The sequence below is a fragment of the Callionymus lyra genome, chromosome 1 (genome assembly GCF_982586985.1).
Source record: "Callionymus lyra chromosome 1, fCalLyr1.hap1.1, whole genome shotgun sequence".
Taxonomy (NCBI): Eukaryota; Metazoa; Chordata; class Actinopteri; order Syngnathiformes; family Callionymidae; genus Callionymus; species Callionymus lyra.
Genome location: NC_141818.1, coordinates 28,799,344 through 28,820,775, shown reverse-complemented (window position 1 = coordinate 28,820,775; position 21,432 = coordinate 28,799,344). Strand labels below are relative to the sequence as shown.

Below are 21,432 nucleotides of genomic sequence, written 5' to 3'. Positions count from 1 at the left end.
ATTCATTAGATGTGGTTATGTTGCAGAAACATAGGTATGTTATTCAGCTAAATAGTTAAAGTTAAATTAAGTAAATTACACTAATGTGTTGTTTGTTAGCTTTCTGCTCATTTATTTTCTTGAAAATAGACTTAAAACACCTGATTAAGCAAACACAAATATTTTGCATGCAAATCTCACCTCCCCTCACTGTAGCCTGTTGATACTTGAACGTTGGCTGTATGGAAACCTCTTTACATTCTTGGCGCCATCTGCCAACTCCTGATGCATCCTTAAATATGTTTGTTTCTCCTATTGAAACGGCTTGTTGTGAATATGAATGCGTGTGTTTCTGAATTATACTCATCTGCATGCACGTGTACGTACACAGGCGCTGGCATACCAGCAGTCGTAACGCTAATGCCAAAGACAAACAAACGGACACTCGACATAAAGCGAGCGAGCCGAGGTGGAGCGTAATCAAAAAAATGAATAAAAATGTTCTCCTGCAAATCTGCTCAGATCTCCACATTATCTTAACCTGCAGCCTCAGCATCTTCTCCTCACCCCTTTTCTCCCCGAGCCCTCCCTCCTCTCTCTCCTACCGACCACTCTCCCTACTCATTCTTTTATCCTATTTTCTCACTATTGTGCTTCCTCTCTCTTATTCTTCCTCCCTCTGTCTCTCTCACCATTTCCTTCTCATTTGAATTTCCCTGGGCTGATGTTTCTGCAAGAGTGCTCCCTGACTCCTCCATACACAACTGGGCTAGAGGAGGGGGCCCCGGGGCTGAGGGATTCTGGATGTTTTGGCCTTCTTTTTGGTGGATTTTAGGTTTCTCTCCCTCCCTCCTTCTCCCTCAATCCTTCCCTCCCTGTTCTCTCTCTTTCGTCTGGCTCCTCTCTGTGATCTGTGGAGCTTGACCTCATGTCTGCACATGGGGGGTCATGGGTGTGAAAGGGGTCTTGGGACTGGGAGGGGCCTAGCCTGTCCAAAAATAAAAAGCAAATTACCGTAGAGAAATGTAATCCTTTTTTTGAACTGCTGCGGAAATTCATGTGTGTAGGAGAAAAAAAATGAAGGCAACAAAAATTGTTATCAACATAAAAAGAGCCAAATAACATAATCAACTTAATGTTTTAGGAGGAAAAATTTGATAAAACAAAAGATGCAGGATGTTTGTTTTATCAAATGTTTTTTTTTTAACAAACCTAGAGTTAAGTTGTATTCATTAAATGATGTATGAGGTAATTTATTAACGCATATTCACAATTTCAAAGGAAACTCTATAAATATTTTGACAATCCTAAAAGTGGCTAGTACTGCATTAAAAATCAGTTACTGCATATGTGCGTCATAATGGAGCACTGCAACCCATCTTGTCATCTTAAAGGACAAACGATTACATCCTACAAATTACAAAGTAAAAACTATGAGGACACCTCTGACCTGAGGGATTTGGCCCGATCTAGAGATTGAATTTTGCTGTTATGCGCCATATAAATCCTGATTTCTGTAGCCTCAGGTGCTCTTTCGGTTTAATATTGGTGTGTGTGCAAAGGGGCAGATACAGAGTAACAGGTTTGCTCAGCAGTGACTAATGCCATTTGTACACCCAAACCACAGCTCAGCATCCCTTTTTCCAGTCACATTCGCCACACAGATTTCATTCCTGTAGCACTTTTGTGGGAGAGTATAGTATTCTGTGGACAGAACACTGATGCATATGAATGGAGATCATGTCAATTAAAATGTCACAATAGCGATGAAAATGTCAAACAATAGAACCAAAGTACGATCCTGTCGGGTCTGAATGTTCTGTTGTTTTGATGTCTGTTGTTTTGAAATAATCCAATCTTTGAAGAAGTTTATTATAGACATTAATTTGCCGAGTTTAAACGGAGCCGAAAGATACGACAGTGGGAAAAATATCAGAATAGTCCGCAAAGCTAGGATTGCGGAGTCAATTCATATTCTAAGAAAAGTCATGTCATATTCTTAATTATATTGATATTAAGTAATAAATACAATTTGAATCATACATTCTACAAAAGGTTGACTTGTGTGTTCAACATATTTATCACTCATTAAGTTGACCTCTATTTTACACATGCAAGTGTTAAGAACTCTTTATTTGAAAACATTTTTCACTGTTTATTTTTCAAATATTCCACATATATCACAATTTATTTTATTTTATACTGAACTGCTCTGGGCTGAATGAATGAATATTCCTGATTGCATCGGCCAAATGTGTGACGGCCTTGAGGGCATTGACCGTGGTATACAAGATTATAGTCCAGCTCATTTTCTACTTAAGGCTGTGCCGACCTGGAAAGGGATATGATGTCATGAAATATCGCTCTTATAAAGAAATATTTAACATCAGTGAAAAAATCTTTTCTATATGTGATTTGATATTTGTTCCTACAAAGTTTTCCAATCACCCCCACTTCCTTCTCTATAACCAGAGACCCCACGCCTTCCACCTGTTCTGTTTTTATTCCAAAAAAGATTGAGTAATCTTACAAATCGAGCTTTGCATCCGGGACACGACACTCCCGCCTCTTCCCTTGAAAATGTGTGTGAGTGTACATTCTCCTAATTATTCCGGGTGTAGGCGTGGTGTGCCAAATTTGAGTCAAGATCGCGCTTGATTTTCGCCGGCGTCCCCCCCCCGCCTTGCTTTCATGTCCCCTGGCTGTGGTCAGTGCACAAACTTTGTTTGAGGCTTAGAGTGTGTGAAGGCGTGCTATCAGGATGGCTGATCACATCCTGAGAGTGTGTGTGAGAGAGAACTCTCCACGCAGAAAAGTCACAGTCAAATCCTGTTCAGTAGTTGACTCAGATCTGCCGTCTGCTGCTCTGAGGAAGGTAAGGTCCACTTCTCTACTCCTTTCTGCGCCGAGCTCAGGACAACTTGACATCTTGTGTAGTAGTAGCACAACATATGTTTTCCACCTCAGATGACCCCTCAGTCGGCGTCTGATCATGTCGGTGACGGGGGTCTGCAGAGCTGTATGGATTTATTTAGCTGCTGTGTGTTTGTGGCTGTGATTATGAGTGTGCTGGTGATTACCTCCAGGCTGCTGGGATTCTAAAGTGAGATTACAGTTGCATGCCGGTATATCACAGTCTCTCTCTCTCCGTCTCCCCCTCTCTCTCTTTCTGTGTGTGTGTGTGAGTGTGAGTGTGTGTGTGTGAGTGTGTGAGTGTGAGTGTGTGTGTGTGAGTGTGTGTGTGTGAGGAGGGAGGCAGGATAGGATCAGCTCTTATCTTGGCTGCCCAGTGCCACACGAGGTGTAACGCCACACCCACACCAATACACAGTGTTTGAACAGACACACACACACCATGAAATCGCTGTGCCATAGTTTGAATTGTATTATCCAGTTTTTACACGGGGTACGCAAATTAGATTGCATTTTAATAATGCATTTGGTTAAGCCAGATGTTTTCTGAATACTTGTTATTTTAGTCTATTTTTAACAAATGCAAATGCAAAGCATTTACGGTAAAAAACTGAAACGGCATTCCCAAGAATTCATCTTTCACTTGGTAACATTTCACAGTTTGATTTATTCTATGAAGATTTTTTTCTGAATTAACATGTGAACTATATTGAGTAGATTAAAAGAAAATTATTAATTTATTAAGCGTAAATTGTCATCCATCTTTTTAATAAAAATGCCGTTAATTCAAATAATATTTTACTGATACACCAAGTCACCTCCAGAATTGTGCAAGGCTTTGGGCCTGAATGCGTTTCTTTCAATACAATATTTGTTATTATCCAGTTGCCACAAGAATATTAAGCATAAAGTCACCGGCTCTGCTTTTAAACGTACCAATTTTACGGCAGTTTTTCGCTTTAAGGTACCGCTTTAAAGCTGCTCAACGAGTTTGTTTGCATCTCATTTAAATTACATAAATCATTTTCCTGATCTTTATTGGAACACTTATGAATATAATATATTTAGTAGCAAAGCAGTTACTATGCTGTATTAAATCGATCAACATTTCGTTTTTATTCAAGAGCGTAGTCTTTTATTTATCCATTTTTTTAAACGGGTACATAAACCAAAGATAATATAAGCACATTTAGGAGAATATATTATAAAATGCAACATTCAGTTGCATGGCTGTATATTATCGTTAGCTACCATAGTATAATTATCCTTTTTTGAATAATTTTTTTTTGTAAAGACATGATTACGAAACACATTTGTGGTGAAGGCTGCAGGTGTTCATTTGTATTTTCTACTGTGTGAAAAAGGCCTTGGTTTAAAAATAACTGCTGTAATCAACACGTGCATCCTCAAATTTATTTAAAAATTGTTTTTTTGAAAGTGGCACGATTTCAACTGAATCTTAACAATAATTTCCCCCTCGCTCTAAAAAAACAAACAAATTAAAGTTCAATTGGAGCGGGGTGTTAAAATATGTGCGATTGTGTGTCACCGTCACTACCGACAGATACACAACCATCGCAGTTTCCTAAATCCATCTTTAACCACCTTTGGATCCGTTAGAGGTTACATAGAATACTAGCGTTTTAATGTTGCCAGATTGATCTGGTCAGAGTGACGCATCTTTCACACACACACGCAGTGGTATGTGTAGCCTGGAGGAAGGGGTAATAAACTGGAGACTAGACGGTCCCTACTGTAGTTTCATGTGTATGTGAATGAATGGGAAGCGGAAAAGAAGGGATTCCCGGTCTTCTTCATTAACCTTTATTTAACCAGAAAATCCCATGGAGATCTGAAAGCCCTTCTCTTCAGAGACCCGTGCAGACATTCTGCCCTGCAGCTAAAAGATAAAACATCACGTCAAGCACACAAACGCCAAACATGTATGACCAAATAAAAGCACCACACTTGAGTGTGGAGTCGGAGAAATGTTGTAAATTCTCAAACTGTAAATCAATAATAATGTTTTTTTTTCTTGAATTGGTTGTGACTTTTCTTTAGCCATTAGAGGGCAGGGAAGAAGAGAGAGGTGGTGAGCGAAGAGGGGAAAATGTCAATTACAATTACCAATAATATCATTATAATTAAGCAATCACTTAATAGGAAATCAAATTATTGTGGGAGGTGAAAGCGGGAAGAGGGGCAGACTCCTGGGACCGTATTAATTTCTCTTCTTTTATTTGGCCGGCGAACTTTCCCCCGTTATTGTCTCTTCTCAGTCTTGGTGGTGTGTTGGTGGGCTTTATTATCCAGTAGCCCTGGGTGCAGATATTTGGGCAGTATTGAGGAGTTGATGGGCAAGTATGGGAGGCAGATTGTCTTTGGAATTTATTTCACGTCACACCTTGATGGACTTTAGATCACTGGTAACTTTGCATGTGCCTCATACAGCAGGGCCATATTTTGCACACGGGGCCCCGAGGATGTTTGATTCTTGGCAGCTTCTGTGCAAACCCCAGTGTATCAGTTTCTCAGGCCTCTCTCCAGTGGGTACGTCGACGATCACGGGTCTTCGCGTGTCTCTTAATTAAGAGTCTCGTCAGACACGGAGCAGCTGGTTCATGTGTGGCCCAGTCGACACTTTCAAGTCCAGCATGTGTCTATATACCGCTCTCTCTCTCCCCTCGATCTCCCTTCGTGTCGACTGTGACTCCATCCAGCTCTAATGAGATAATGTTGTGTGATTGTTGTATATCGATGGTTGAGCTCTCCACATACTAATTACACGTGTGTGCTTAACTGGCTGACCTTTCCACTGCACCTGCCTCGATAAAGCACTAATTATCCGTCCCTTCAGGATCTCGGAGCTTTAGCGGTTAATGTGCCATTAGGTGTCGGGTTAAGGGTTTGCTGAAGCAAGAAGTCATTGTTCATCTGGATTCCGGGGCTTCGTTTAAAGCTGATAAATCCTTCTTGATGGAGACATTCAAAGCCAGGGTGTTGTTTCATAATGTTCTTTATCTGTGACTACCTGACCTCACTGTCTGTAAACACCAGTCAAAAGTCGGTGACGCATATAGGAGTACGTTAAGATTCTTGGTGCACTGTAAATATACTGTTATATTACTGGTCTTATATTCCATAAATACGTTATTAAATCATACGAATGTGTTGCAATTAATTATACACAAGACCTTCATATTAACTGTTATTTCCATTTGTCTTCTTTGTTAGTTTTCTTGTCTTATTTTTATTAACTGTAAACTGGCCACGGTTCTGTCCTTTGTCCCACTAACCACCAAATTACCGGGATGACCTGTTCAGTGGTGGTATTGGTATTCTATAGCAGTTTTAACGGTCTTTCCCTTGACTGGTTAGCATTTGCTCATGGCCCTGCTTCTTGTGAATGAATCAGAAACTGTAGGAACTATTGGGCATAAGAAAATATACATTCACTTTAATATGTTTCTTTTCAAGGTACTCAACATGTCAAATATTGTCTTGACTTTGCTTATATTTATTTTGTGAAATACAAATATAGGTCCGCCTGTTTTGTTTTTTTCTGCAATTGAATTCTTTAAAATAAACCCAATATATCATTGTTCCTACTGCATCATAATATATAGTAATATATCTTATTGTTGCCATTGTATCATGATATGTACCTTCAGATTCTTGTCAATACACATCCTTGGAGAAACGCTTACAAAAAGCATGTAATTGCTTATTTGGGTTTCAGTTTCCACAGTTTTTAACTAATGAAAACCGTCTTTCAATATTAAAAAAAATATATATATTGTTTCCGATATAGCATCACATCAATTACCTGAACTCACTCGGCCAATTCCATCAAGCAGAATTGACAAGGTGAACACAAAATGTAATGTTGAAATGTAAAATATGTTGCTTAATATTACTCACGAATGTATAAAGCCGAGGTCAGTCAGACACATCAGCCGTGGTGGGTTGAAGTCTGGTGACCACTGGCGAGCTACTGTAATTGTATCCACAAAACTTTCTTTGGTCATTTACTCAGAAGTTTGTCAGATTTAATAGATGTAAAATAGATTCCAGACTTGGAAGCTATGCGTCTTCCTTCAGTGAGTTCTTTTCATTCGGACTTTTTCATTGATATCACTGAAGTCGTCGATGGACATCACTTTTAGATTTGGGTCAAATACGACTGCTTCCAAAAAATGTGCAAATTCCAAGGGAGAAGTACTGCAATGTATTCCAATAACATTGCCAACTTTTAAATGAAAGTCATGTTTCTCAAAGTGGCTTCACTAGACTTCAGCCTACGTCGTCTACACCCCGTCGAAGTCTGTGCCCACGTGACGTTCCCTCGCAACAACCTGTCCACACAGCTCGCCTAGACTCTTGCTTAGTCGCTGTTGCTATGGCAGGTTTGGACTCACGCCATAGGCTGACCAAAACTAATCCAGTTTGGCTCCTGGTGCGCTCACTTCCTAAGAGCAGCCAAATTCCACATGATAGAAATATCGGCGGGTTAAACTTGTCCCGTGCTAATTTAATTTGGTATCGTTGTGCACATCAGTACTTTAAAAGCCATTTCTGAGTTCAAGTCTGATGCGCAAGCTAACCAGAGCACGTCTATGTATTAGCATACCCTGGATGCCGCCTTATCTTGGAGGATTATAGTTAAATGAAATGTTGAGAATCTGGCAGCAGGAAACGGATAAACCAGAAGTGAACATTGGGCGGCAAATTAAATACTGCCGATAAAATCAATGAAGAACGATATAGTTACTCGTTTGGGAGTTAAGTCAGTGATATTTCTGTGCTGCTTTCATTGGCTTCCTAATGAGAAGATATGCCTGTTTGAATAACTCTAAACCTGTATGTATCAGGAAATGTATTTTATTTGTATTTGTTTTAATGTTATCGTGAGTTGTATTTTTATGCAATCAAATCATTTTTGTTGCTTTATTTATGATGTATTTCTGCATTTTTACATCCCAGTTTAAGATCCTTTCATACAAGGATTACATTTAAGGAAAAAGGGTTTGGGGCTCTTGTGCTATATAATCCAAACATATTAATATTTGCATTGTTTTGATTGTAAATCAATATCATACTCTCCACAACTGGTTGGTATGTTGGCTGTAAAAGGTGAACAGCAACATGGCAGCACTACATGCTCTTTTCTTTTGTTTAATATGTAAAAATGCACAAAAGAACAAGATCATTTGAAATTAATGTTTGCCAAGTATTTCCCCAAAAATATCTAGGAATCTTTCAGGCAATTTTTTTTGGCTCAGATTGAGTATTTGCGAGTGTATTTGACCTTTTTAATACTCAAGTATGTAGGTAGAAGTGCGTGAAGGTACGCAAGTATACCTCGTTCCTCTGAGCTCAACTGATCAATAGTAATTGGGTCGGGTGTCTGTGGGTCGTCCCTCTCCTTTGTACTGAAGGCTTTTGTAGTAAGACAGAGGACCGGAAGAGAGAAGGGGGTCCAGACCCCAGAATGAAAATGGAGGTTGTTTGCAAGTCGACGAGCATGACCGACCGCATCAACCAATTCTTTGGATATTTATTCGGCATTACTAACTCATTTAAAAAGATACTTTCTGTCTATTATACATCCTGCTCTTCATTTCATCATAATTTAGGAACAATGCTTTTTTTGTGTTCAGAGTTCTAATGGAAGCATTCAATTTAAAATGGCCTTGAAAATGACTTGTTACTATTTTTTTTCTCTTTGTTTGTCGTCTAATGCAGATCTTTTCATTTTTATTTATGACTTCCCTCAATCTATTGAGCAAGTGCAATGAGCACCAGTTGTATTAGCAGGAAAGCATTAGGCATAAACTCTAAGGTATATTAAAACAACGGCCCGTTGTTCATATGAACACCCCAATTCAATTTAGACCAGCCCAAGGGGATTGGGATTTCAGCAGCTTTCCAAGAGGAGAGGAAGGAGGAGGCGAGTGAGTGGAGGATGAGGTGAGGCACAAGAGAAGAAGGTAAGATGAAGGGATTTTTTTTTTTTGGAATAAGGACAAACACAAAATCAGGTGGATCAAATAAGAGAGATTCCTGAAATTGGGTTGCAGTACGGTCGGTGTGAGAAGTGAAAATAGGAGCAGGTTGCAGGAATACATATTTCCCTTGAATCATGACGTGGACTTGCTGCATATGCATATGTGTCCATAGGCAACACACACACATGGAGGTAGGCGGAGGGGCTGCCAATATCTTGCACGCTTGGGCAGAGCGTTGTGTGGGAAACCCAACAGTTATATTATTCAATCCAAATTCAAATGGGCTTGTCAGAGAAGCTTCTGCTTTTCATTACCTGTCAGAAAAAGCCAAGGGAAGGAAAGCTGGGGAGCAAATTAAACGACAGTAAATACGACCACCATATCTCCCTGGACTCCCCCAACCGTTCTTCCATCCTGTGCCATCGACTAAGACAAACATTTATGGTTTTGACAGCCTGTTGTTTTTTGGTTCAATTCAATACTCACCTGTGGGAAAACGTCACACGTTTAGAAAGCCAAATCATTTTATACATCAGAGGATGAAATTGAAACTCTGTTGGATTTCATAATATACCGGCAAGAAAACAATTGTCAAGAAATGAATAAATCATTTTAGAGGTCTTGAATGTTTAGCTGAAATCATTGTAATTACAGATAAAATGACTATAGCGTATATTTAAGGAACTTTTTGACTTTAAAATGTGACACGATATTGTTGAATGTATTTTAAGTCATTGAAAAAACACCTAACAGCCCCATTTTAGGAAAAAATGTGAAACATTTGTTAGTACTTTCTTTGCACCTGAAGGTTTTTAAGCACAATGATTTGTTAGTCATTACATCATTCAGTGCATTCCTTAGTCGAGGTGAAATTATTGCCGTGTTTATAAACTGTGTTTGATATCCAGAATGAAGGAGCCACATTAGGAGTTCTGCCTCTAATCTCTTTTGTTTCTAACCGGTCCCCTGACCCACGGAGGGACCGCTCTAATTAAAGACCAATTATTATATTGTTTTATTAAACCTGCAGAGACACAGATTTGGCTCTTCAATCATCTCCTGCTTCAGTGTCTCGTGCTCATCAAAAGCTTCTGTACCAGTTTCAAGGCCCCGCCGACTTAAACCAGGGCAGTTAAGAGAGATCTAAATGAAAACTTTAAAGAACCATTAGTGAATCATCCCAATGGTACCGGATTTTGTTGTTGTGTGTGTGCGTCTGTTCAGGAAATATTTCTATTTTTCAATTTGCTTATTTGCATGTGCTCGTACATCTTGATGTGTGTTTGAAAGTCTATTGGTCGCCGCTAACTCGTGCCGCTCCTCCACCACCAGCCTCCCACAAACATGCATGCGGAAGCGCCGGCAGATAAAAAGGCATTATGGTAAATTCCACTTAATGACAATTTTTTAATTTGTGAAACAGGGTCTGGCAAATGGAGCTTAATTACCGGGGCCAAAGATCCCTCGGAAAAATAAGCCCCTCATTGTGCCTAACGTCCCTGATAATGGAACGCTCCACAAATGCCTCTGATTAACCAACGGCGTTTATCTACCCGCAGTCCCCTTCGACGCTCTGTATAATAACAAAAATAACAATATTAAAAATTCTATCTGCCTCCAAGCCCCCCCTTACGAAATCCCATCTCCCCACATTGCTAACCCCCCTCGCCTTCCTTCCCTCCCGCCAGCTCACTCCCACTGAAGAAACTAAACGGAATGAAACTGAGGTCGCAACTTAATGGTTTTCATTATATTTAAATGCCTTTGACAGACAGTAGTTCACATTGGTGAGGACCTCAGTTGGTGACCAATGAAGTCAGCTGGTCACCTCCAATGTGACCTCTTCTAGCATTTGAAAATATTATAATGCAAAATATATATATATAGGGGTTCCCAACCTTTTTTGCACCGCTGACCGGTTTAATGTTAGCACTATTTTAATGGACTCGCCTCAAGAAGAAAACCAAACACCAAATGTTGATCTATAAAATTTTTGATGCGATTTCTAAAATATTACAGGGAGGAAATGTAACTTCAAAGGTGAAAAAGCGGCTTTAAACAATTGTGGCAGTTCCTCGTTGTAATGTCATCTGACTATTATCTGTGTTCTCTGGCCGTTTATTTCTCTGTGCATGCGTTTGTTTCTGCGTCTGTGTGCATCGGACTATTATTGAAACATGAGTCTTTTTTGGTGCAAATTTTCGATACCAATGGATGACCAAATCTTGATAATATTGTTTTTTTTTATTTAACAAAGCTGAAACATGTAACTCAAAATTTGCTCTGTTAGGTTTTTTCAGTTTTGGATATTCTTTTAGTTGATCTTAAAAAATTGGTATAAAAAAAAAAAAGAAACTATATCGAAGTGAAGGTATTCGTATAATCAGTATCGACCATTTTCGATTGATTTCCAGCCCTAGTTTTTGATCAGAATCAAAAGTACTTTATTAATCAAGTACAAAAAAAAGGCCTAAAAAATATCAAATGTACAATCTATGTAAAATAAAATGGAATTATAAATGGGAGTATTGGTATTCCTGTGTAACAAAGGTTATTATTGCACATATTAATAATTGCACCATTTGAATGTCAAATATAAAGGGTCCAGAGTGTTAAATGTATAGAGTCCAGAGTGAAAGTGACATTCAGAGTGAAGCTTCCTACAGATTGACGTCCTGTCACTCCTACATGTTAGCAGCTTCATGGATACACTGCATTCTTTCATTGAATAAGCCGCTTTTTTTGTTTTCTAAAGTGTTTTGGCCAGCAAATGCATTTTTTTTGTGCCTTTTCTTTGTCTTGATCTTTACAGAATCATAACACCGTATACATCACATGGCCGGCTCTAATCACTTTAAAACACATACTGAAGATGATTGAGTTTCAAAAGAAAAACAACCTTCAAATAGCCATTGTTTTTTCAAAGATCAGATTAATTGATATATTCTTTTCCACATTTGGACTTTCGGACAGTAATGATCAACATGACGGAACTTAAATAATTTAGTTACATTTTTTGTGTAGCTAGGTATCCAAGGTTGTAATGACTTCATTCAATTCTGCCAACTTTCTTCGTAAGAAAATACATTTTTTCGATCCTCTTCCACGGCAAATCTTTGTATTTTATATATATTTATATACACATACATGGAGATGCCTCTGAGGAAAAAAAAAGTTTGACAGCTTCCACGGAGCCTCACTGATGTGGAGAAAGTGCTGGATCCAGATTGTGGAGAAACAAATGCTCTTCTTGAGCAGTCCTAGCTTTGTGTGTGACTTGGACCTGTCATCACAGTAGACATGGTCTTGAGGTTCTTGATCACATTTATGATTGAAAGTGCTCAGGAGCTACATCCATTAATTTAATGTCGCCTTCATGAACATTACATACATTCAAAATTGAGTTTAAAACGTAAGTTCCATGATCATTCAAAAATAATTGTGCGTGCATGCGTGTGTGTGCACGCTTTTACATGGATCATGAAAGAGAATGTTTAATAAGAACTGTGATTGTCACAGATACACTTCTGAATTAAAAATCTGCACTGGACGGCCAACGGATATTAAACCCAAACAATGACTACCTGCTCCGTTTCAGAGGTTCTGAGCACACTGGCTGGGAGTTTTGGTTTTCTGACCAATTAATCCTGAATGTCCAGGACACGCACACTTCCACATGTGGACACTCTTGGCCTTCATGGGTCCCTGTTGTTGTTCTTTCTGATTGGAGCATGTGGTTGCCATGCGGCTGCCAGACCGCGCCCCTGCTGTGCGGTAATTGGTGTCTATGTGTTTCCGTGTGGCGACAGCGCTTTGACTGACAGCTCTGGCCACCTGCCCTGCCCTCGCTGCCAACATGGCGTGGCGAAGGATGAGCGGGAGTTGGCACAGGCTGGCAGGGGGTGAACGCAGCATGTCATGAGAGGATGTTCGCGGGAGGTATGATCTAAAGATGGGCCACGACGTGATATTTAAAACCACAGGAAAAAGTCTTCGGCATCTCCTAGAACCTCTGGCTCTAGTTATAATAGATAACACAAGGGATTTTAAGTAGAAATACAGCATCGGATTAATAGTATGCCTGGATTATATGGCAGCATGTCCAGATCTTACAGTTGTGTGAATTATATACATTTTATTAATGAATTTCATTTATGTTAATTCTAGCTTTTTAGGCTAATTTCCGACTAAAAACAAAAACTGTTGCTTTCTCCTGGCACGTGGCTAAACCTGTTGCACATTTGCAAGTCTGTTAGTCTTTAGTCTAAAATATGACTGCATACAGACTATATTAGAAGGTTACAAACTCACGGAGACAGTGAATGTGGCTCAGCTCTTTTATACGAGCATTTTAATGTAGAGCTGCTTTTATGGTTGATCTTAAAATATAAATGTTCTCACCTTGTAGGCTCCTAGGCCTGTCGCACCTCCACCGGTACCCAATATGCTGCGTTAGATCAACGTTTTTGCCTTAATAAATACTGGAGAGGAAAACGATGCAAACATGCAGTTGTTTTATTTCTTTTGCTCTACATCATCTTGCTTTAAACAAATATAAAATTGATTTTGATAACTTTTCCTGGTGTTAAAAGATCAGGTCTGAAATTTGCAACTTAAAATTGAAACAAGGCTTTGCTGCCTAAGTAAAAGAAAGTGTTTTATTTTCGATGGCTTTGCTCTCATGCTCCGTCTGACCTTATTCACACTTCAAAATTTGCGCCAAAAATCTAATTTCTCCCCCATCTCCGGGTCCTCCATTGTGTTTTACACCCTTGACTTGGCCAACCTTTTAGTGTCTTTAAACCAGCAAAGGGCACCGCTATAGTCGAGGCGTTTTTGTGTGCCCGTGGATAGATGAACGTTCACGCATACACGCACGCACGCATGCAGAACCTGCACAACCCTCGCTATTGTCATGTATAGTGTTGCTAATCCAGCCCTGTCGCTTCAGTATCAAACATTCTCAGGGCAAGGCCCCTCTTTTACTTTCGTTTTGTTTGTGTGTGTGTGTGCGCGCATTGGTCACTCGGTGTGTTAATGGGCGCAGTCAACAGCACGGTACAATGGGCAGGCAGGCTTGGGATGCCTGTTTAAGTGGTGGGTCAGACAAGGAGGGGCCGGCCATCCAAGTCCACCTTTGAAGTTTAACAATCGGATGGAGATGACCCACTCGCTCGGCCCAAATACACAAACTTTCAAGTGAAACTTTTTCTCTTTTTTTTCCTACACACTAGAGATCAAGTAAGGGATGTTTGGATCCATTTATGAATCATCATCTTTTGGTTATCAGCTGAAAACCACTCTGTCTGGTCCACAAACCCCATTTGAGCGGTCCTGAGGATGGTACTCCATGTGTGTGTGTGTGTGTGTGTGTGTGTGTTTGTGTGTGTGTATCCAGTCCCCCCCCCCCTCCAGCACCCCAGGAGATCTGGGTGTTCATGGTTCATTAGCCACATGTACACTTCCGTTCTGTTGTCAGTGGTGGAGGGACAGATTTGTCATCCCACACACACACACACACACACACACACACCCCCACACACACACACACACACACACACACGCCTCTCTACAGCATCCATAACAAACATGTACACACCGGTGCTCCACGTTGCACTGCTGTGTGGGCACTGGTGAACTGGCACACAGCCTCCTCCCCATCTTTTGATAATCAGGGTACCTATGAGACCGACAGGTAGCATCTGTCGAATCCTCTCCACCGATCCCTCCCTCCCCGTGTCCCTTCCACACCATTGTGTTAAATTTCCCATGACAGCGCAGTGATGAGATAATGAAAGTTGTCCGGTAGAATCAGAATTGGAGGGAACACGGAGCACAAAAAGCGGCATGAATGCTGATCCGTCTTGGAGTGTAATTTAAAATTCTTCCGCCGCTGTTTTCATCTTTAATTCTGTGCGTATGTAGTGCAGGCATCTCTTGAGTGTGTTCAGATGCTGAGCGAGCAGCTGCCATCTGCTCCTTCCCACCGTCCCTCAGATCTTCTCGGCTACGTTGGAGCGAGCAGCTCTCATAGTTTGGTTTTGAACAAGGCGAGGAGCTGGATTAGCATATTCTGCCCCAGTATATAGACAAGGGTCCCCCACCCTCTTCCTTTTCCTCTTCCACCCCCCCACCCATGTGTTTGATTCCTCGGCCGTGACAAAGAGCTTCACCCTTTATCCCTGTGTGTCGGTAGGATGGGGGGGCCTTAGATTAAGGGAAAGCTTCCTGCTCTTTATTTGGGGACCCCCCCTGGGAGACGCTTTGGGAATGACTTTCGTTGAGTCACTAATTCTTACATTCAACTCACACGAATAGTTTTCGGCAGACACACCTTCACCCCATCTTTCTCTTGGCTCATTGTCAAGACCATAAAAGACCACAAGGAACCCCAAAACAGTGTTTCCCTGCACCCAAGGTACTCGACATCCATTCGTCATGAACTTTAAACGTTGGATTCCTTTTCATGGTCAAGGTGATGGACTTGTGTGTGTCAGTGAAGAGTTTGTTGAAGCTGTGTGTGACTTCATTGGTGTTTTAAGGGACCCGTGTGACCCTGTGGATTTGAATGGAACTACTATTAAAATGAGAATGCGTAGAAAATCCACTGTAGGAGCATTTAATGAATTTCAAGGTTGTCTGACTCCTGATGCAATAATCAACAGATTCTTCTTAAAAACCTCAAGATTTTGCCGTTACATTCAATGAAGCATTGAACGAAAAACACCAGCAGCACTGTTGACAACTCTCGTAAAGCCAGGCTTGTGTTTAATGGACATTTTATGGCGATCAACGATGTTTGACGCGGATTATTATCTTTTTAAACATGACGTTTGCTTTGAGTGCTTTCCTTTTGTATTTTTTTTCCACTCAACCATTATTGGACGATCAAAAACTGAAAATATATGGAGGATTTGTCAATGTTATTACCTGGTAAGATTTTACATTGGGAGGCATAAGTGTCTCAGTGAACTAGCTCCTGCATTTGGTAGATTTCTTACTGTCAATGCATTATTTGAAGGCTTTTGATTCCTGCTTACAGGAACTGTTTTAATTGGAGAATGTGGTCTGTGTTTAAGCTTCCGCACAAACGGTGGCACCTACATTGTCGTACTGATGTATGTGTGAGGCCCTTGTTGCTCTCGGATGATGTATCAAGATGGCAAAAAAGATTGTACATAAAAGGGTCAACAGCAATGAGCAGAACAGAAAGAAAAGGGGAGTAAAATGACAAGCTAGGTAAAGTTGTTTTAAAACAAGGGTAGACGGTAGCAAAGGTAGTAATGTTTGATACAGCTCAAGGCGGCGTATTTGTCCAAAGGCTAAAAGGTGTCATCTAGCTAATCGCAGAGGTCGACGCGCGAGTTGTGTCGGGTGTGTGTTCGTTAAAGCGTGTAGGTGTGCTTGGGTCATTGCTATCTGCTCGTAATTAATGCTAAGTATTCGTGTCAGTGTTTGAGTCTGTGTTTACATTACAATGCTTCAATGTCAGTTGCAGTCTTGTGAGCCTGCAGAGAGTTGGTGATCTCCCTCAGGGTGCTGTTAGTGCCACTCTCGTACAGATGTGCGGCGCCGACACTGGGTCTGTTTCGGTGTGCGTCTGTCAACCGGATAGAAAATTAAACACTTGAGGCATGAAAATATGCATATTGTTATACGTTTGTCATTCACCCAGAGTCGGATATTTAACTGTAATGTTTAGATCAGATACGCTTATAACGATAAAGATTGTTATAAGGCTGTAAAAATGTAGTAAACCAAATTGTGTTTTTTTTTTTTTAAGTTGCTAACAATTATCCTTGAACACGCAAGTGAAATTGTCCGACAAAAACCCTTTATTAAGATACCAGGAGCTGTAGAGTTTTCTCTGCAACCTCTGCCCTGGTGATGACTGAACCGACTCAATGTCTTCTGACTCCAGTAGAGGGCGTGTCACTGGGATTTAAGAGGTCCTCAAAGTATCCCTTGTACCTTGCAACCTTACTACGTACTGTCGTCAAAAGTTAAATAACTACCAGAAGAAATGTAAAAATTGATCTTGGGTGAAAAATGACTACACACTTAAACCAAAATAAACCCAGGAAACCTGTGTATGTAAATGATGTTTTGGAAGGGTTAAAGTATATTCAGTCTCGTGTCACTGAAATGATTTAAAAAAATTGTTTTCCGTTTCCCCAGATGATGATGACGATGAGGAGGAGACTGGAAGAGGCAGCAGATGGGTAGTGTCATCAAAAGACAGGGAGGTATGTACACTATGTATTGATTTCTACAGCAACTTCAGATGGGGATGAAACCATTTTGAATTATTGCTTCTGCATTTCAGGCAAGGATCTCCAACAAAGAGAGGAGTGCCCGGATCACCGGTCTGCGGGATCCCAGGAGATACTACACTAACAAGAACGTTCAATGTCGGAACTGCGACGGAACCGGACACCTCTCCAAAAACTGCTCCGAACCCAAAGTAGATTCCACTGAACTGCACAACGTGATACTTGAATGCTGATTTATAACACATGTGATTATTGCCTGCAGAAAGCATCTCCCTGCTTTCTCTGTGGAACCGTGGGTCACATTTCCAGCGATTGTCCCTACAAGCACTGCAACAACTGTGGCCTGCCTGGGCATCTGTACGGGGACTGCAGTGAGAAAGCATACTGGCACAAGCAGTGTCACCGATGTGGCATGAAGGGTCACTTCATTGACGTGAGAATACTTTTGCTTCTTTGGAGAATTTACTCGCTTAGTAATGGTCCACTGATGAACTCAAAATGTTCTATACATCATTGGAATGATCATAGAGAAAAGTGGAACATTTTCTAATAATTTGAGTGAAAACATCAGGAAATTCTGATTGATAGTTATATTTTATTAATGATCTAGAGAATTTGTGTCTTCACACGAGTCATATCAGGCCCACCAAGTTGTTTTGAAAGCTTGTCTCAAAATCTAAATCGATCAACATTTACGCCCCTAGTGTAATAGAGTTTGACCCTCCTGATTTAGGACCATGAGTACACAGGGCAGCTCAATCGTCATATATCATAATTTTGACTCTAAAGTGGCTTCATCCACCAAAAGTTAACCCAACTGGGTTTTGAATATCAGGGATGAAACCTCCTATCTGAACTTTCTAAAAGTCTTACCTTCTCACAAGTTACCACAGTATTGTACACATCTTGGGTCCTTGGCTTCAGATGAAATCTTACACTCGACAAAATGTGACAAAAAATCTCTAGTTTGACATTTCAGTGATAAAGGTGATCTTCATAACATTGTGATGGAACTTTTCGTTCTCTTTCTGTGAAGAGAAAAGACTGTTTCATCAACAGACACGGGTGATAATGACTTGCACCCATCGTTGTCCATCTTAATTGATACACTCGGACCATTACAGCTTTGTTATGTATATTTCATCTGTCTGTGTGTTGCCAATAAGTGTGACTCTAATTACCATCAATGAGAATGATCCTTCCACGTGGTTTTCATTTTACCGGTCAGTTTATCTCGTGCTGTGGAATGAAAAATGTGTGTAACAGCGCTGTGTGTCTCCCCCACCATGCTCTCTTTTACTCTCTCTTGCTCCCTGTCAGTCAGTCATGTTCTGTGCTCTGTGTAATGGATGAGTAACCAGGTGAACACCAGAGGGAGAGGGGAGACCAGGACACACCAGGCCCCCATTTTCTCCCTCCACCGCGCTCACCTATATTTTCCTGGACCGTCCGTCAATACACACTCTGGTCTCTCGTTTGCATATTGTTTTTAAAAAATGTCGCCGGAAGCTTCTCCGTACACAAACTTTTGGCAAATTAAATGTGTGGTTTTTGTGTTTGCGAGAGTCAGGTCTCTGTCCCCTGGGCCTTTCTGTGTCTCTCATTAAAGACAGACGGTTGACGAAGCGCGAGTGTGTCGCTCGCCTCGCCTGTCGCCCTCGACAACAACGCGTTACCCCAGCGGTCTGGAGGGAGAGAGCAAATGGTGGGAGAGGAAGGAGGGGGTGAATAGTTAAAAAAAAAAGAACACGAGATGAGTTGGTGAAGAGACAGCTGTTGAAATTCATACGAACCGTCCTTCTCTCCTGATAACTTAAAGTACGTAACCATCGTTTAACTTAAGGATTCGAACCCACATCCGCCTAAATCTCTCTCCGCTGCTCTCTCGTGTTCCCTCTCTTCCACTCAGTAGGTGTGTAAATAGATAAATCTTGTTGCCCGCGGCGACGGCGGCATTTTCAATTTCCCAGTGGGAAGTGGCGGCGGCAGAGGAAGGATGTCGTGGTGCTTAAGGAACAGCGTGGTAAAGCTCCAGAGATAATGCGTTCGTCACACCGGGACACAACAAGAGACTGCCTTGCTTTCAGTGTGCCGGGGTGCAGGGCCACACGCCGGGGAGGCTGGGGCCGAGTCCACCTGTGCACGGGGCCCCAATACAGTCCCGCGTCACTTATATCTCAATATTTCTGCTGTTTTTTAGAATATAATGTCATATTGGATCTAATGGTTTTCTCTCTCACCAGGTGTGTCCAGAGATCTGGCGGCAGTACCACATCACGGTGAGTGTTTTCTCTCGCACCAAAAATACACCGACTAGAAGAGTTGGCAACATGCTGTCCAGCACATTTTCCTCAGATGATTGTGAACGAATATATTGAACAAAAAGACATAATCAAGTTTAAAAGTAACTCAAATACTTTTTTTCTCTGCCTGTGGCTTAAGTTTGCTATCAAGTACAAAAAGATATATTTTACATTATGTAATGATGGTTTAATAGGGACTGTAAAGAAGCTACCAGCATTATAAAATTAGAAACAGACGCATCAAGAGCTTTGGTCTTGTTTATAAATGGATGTACATGGGATGTATAAGGTATTTGGCAACAGCGAGGCCGAGGTTCGACTACATTGCAATGACACCATTCTGACACTGGGGGGGTCCTGTTCTGCTCTGCCTTATGTTTTGCTTCTCCGACATATAAAAAAAATAACTAAAGAAACTTGTATCACCACAAGATACATTGTTTTTCCTCTTGACTCAACAGAACAAACCATGTATTTACAGTCATTGTTGACAGTTAGAATCTGTTGTTCATGGTTTTTATGCTTTTAGTGATCATTGAACCAATAAGACATGTTTTTAATGTTGTATAAAAGCGACACATCGTAGCATCAGTAGTTCCCAAAGTGGGTCTGTGCCTCTAAATAAAGATTTGTAATGTGTCGTAAAAACGGCATAGTTGTTGTACATAGTTGTATACTGAACATTTCTCAAAATTGAGTAAATACTCATGTATTAGCTATGGACTATAAATCTGAATTTATTTCCATCGACGCTACATGTCACCATATACAAGAACCATTAGTAAGTAAGTAAGTAATATATATTTATATAGCGCTTTTCGAGACCAGGGTCACAAAGCGCTTTAACAATCAAAACAATACTCAAAACAGTACATACTTCAAAGATCAAGACAACACCGAGAACAACACAGGAGTTCGAGAAATTCAAGGAAAAGCCTGCACAAATAGAAACGTCTTAAGATGTTTCTTAAAGGAGTCAGTAGACTCCATCAAGCGCAAAGAGAGAGGAAGATTGTTCCAAAGCTTAGGAGCAACAGCCTGAAAAGATTTCTCTCCTCTGGTCCTGAGCCGTGTGCGTGGAACCATAAGTAGATTCTGATCCACAGACCTCAGAGCCCGAGCTGGGGTGTAAGGCTGGATCAGATCAGTGATGTAAGGAGGAGCCTGACCATGAATAGCTCTGAAAGTAAGAACCAGAATTTTAAAGTTGATCCTGAAAGAAACTGGAAGCCAGTGATTGTGATAATATCAACACTGTAGTTTAAATGGTTGATATGGAGCAGAGAAGTGAAAAGCCGTGTTTAACCACTTGTCACTTTCATTTATCTCAGTTTACTGGTAATCATTAGTTTGAGACCGAAACGTCCTCACACTTGTTACCAGGAACTCAACGGATGTGGGGGATTTTTTTTTAACTGAGGCGGTTCTAGCTCGACTGAGACTGTTTAGTAACTTGTTGAATGAATTCCGTTTGCTATTTCGGCTCAAAGCTGCCACGAGGAGGGACAGATTACAAGTTACTAACAAGGGAACCAAAGCAGAAGATATAGATGCTTAAAAATGTGCCTCATTGTTAAGATGTTATTCTTCATGATGGCCAACAATAAATCTTTTAGAAAGTAGTAATCCAGTCGTAGTTTAGATCAGGAGAAAGATCAAATCATTTCTTAAATATCTTCAAGCTCAGATGACAACAATCTGTAAGTCTGCTTTGATGTGTATTGACGTTGCCCTCGAGCAGACGAGCCAAGCATAGCCAAAGAAACTATTGATGTTTTCTTATGTGTCCAAAAGTAGGAACAGTTGTTCGCCATCTTCGCCGGCTAATGTGTGTGTGTAGGCCAGTGTGTGTACATCGAGGCGAAGGGGGCGATATAGACCTCAGCCTAAGAGAAAAGAGCAGCTTGTTTGTCAATTAAAAGACGTGATAAAGCATGAAATGGGCTGCCAACGCCA

The 21,432-nt window shown here is 40.8% G+C and overlaps 1 protein-coding gene across 1 annotated transcript in view; it reads left to right on the top strand.

Moving 5' to 3' along the window:
• Positions 1–21,432, top strand: part of zcchc7 (zinc finger, CCHC domain containing 7) — a 36,372-nt gene that overhangs the window by 5,937 nt on the left and 9,003 nt on the right. The window contains exons 4-7 of the mRNA XM_087799759.1: positions 17,079–17,146; positions 17,227–17,364; positions 17,436–17,606; positions 19,417–19,452. Coding sequence (XP_087655885.1) covers positions 17,079–17,146; positions 17,227–17,364; positions 17,436–17,606; positions 19,417–19,452 — 413 coding nt within the window. The remainder of the gene's footprint in view (positions 1–17,078; positions 17,147–17,226; positions 17,365–17,435; positions 17,607–19,416; positions 19,453–21,432) is intronic.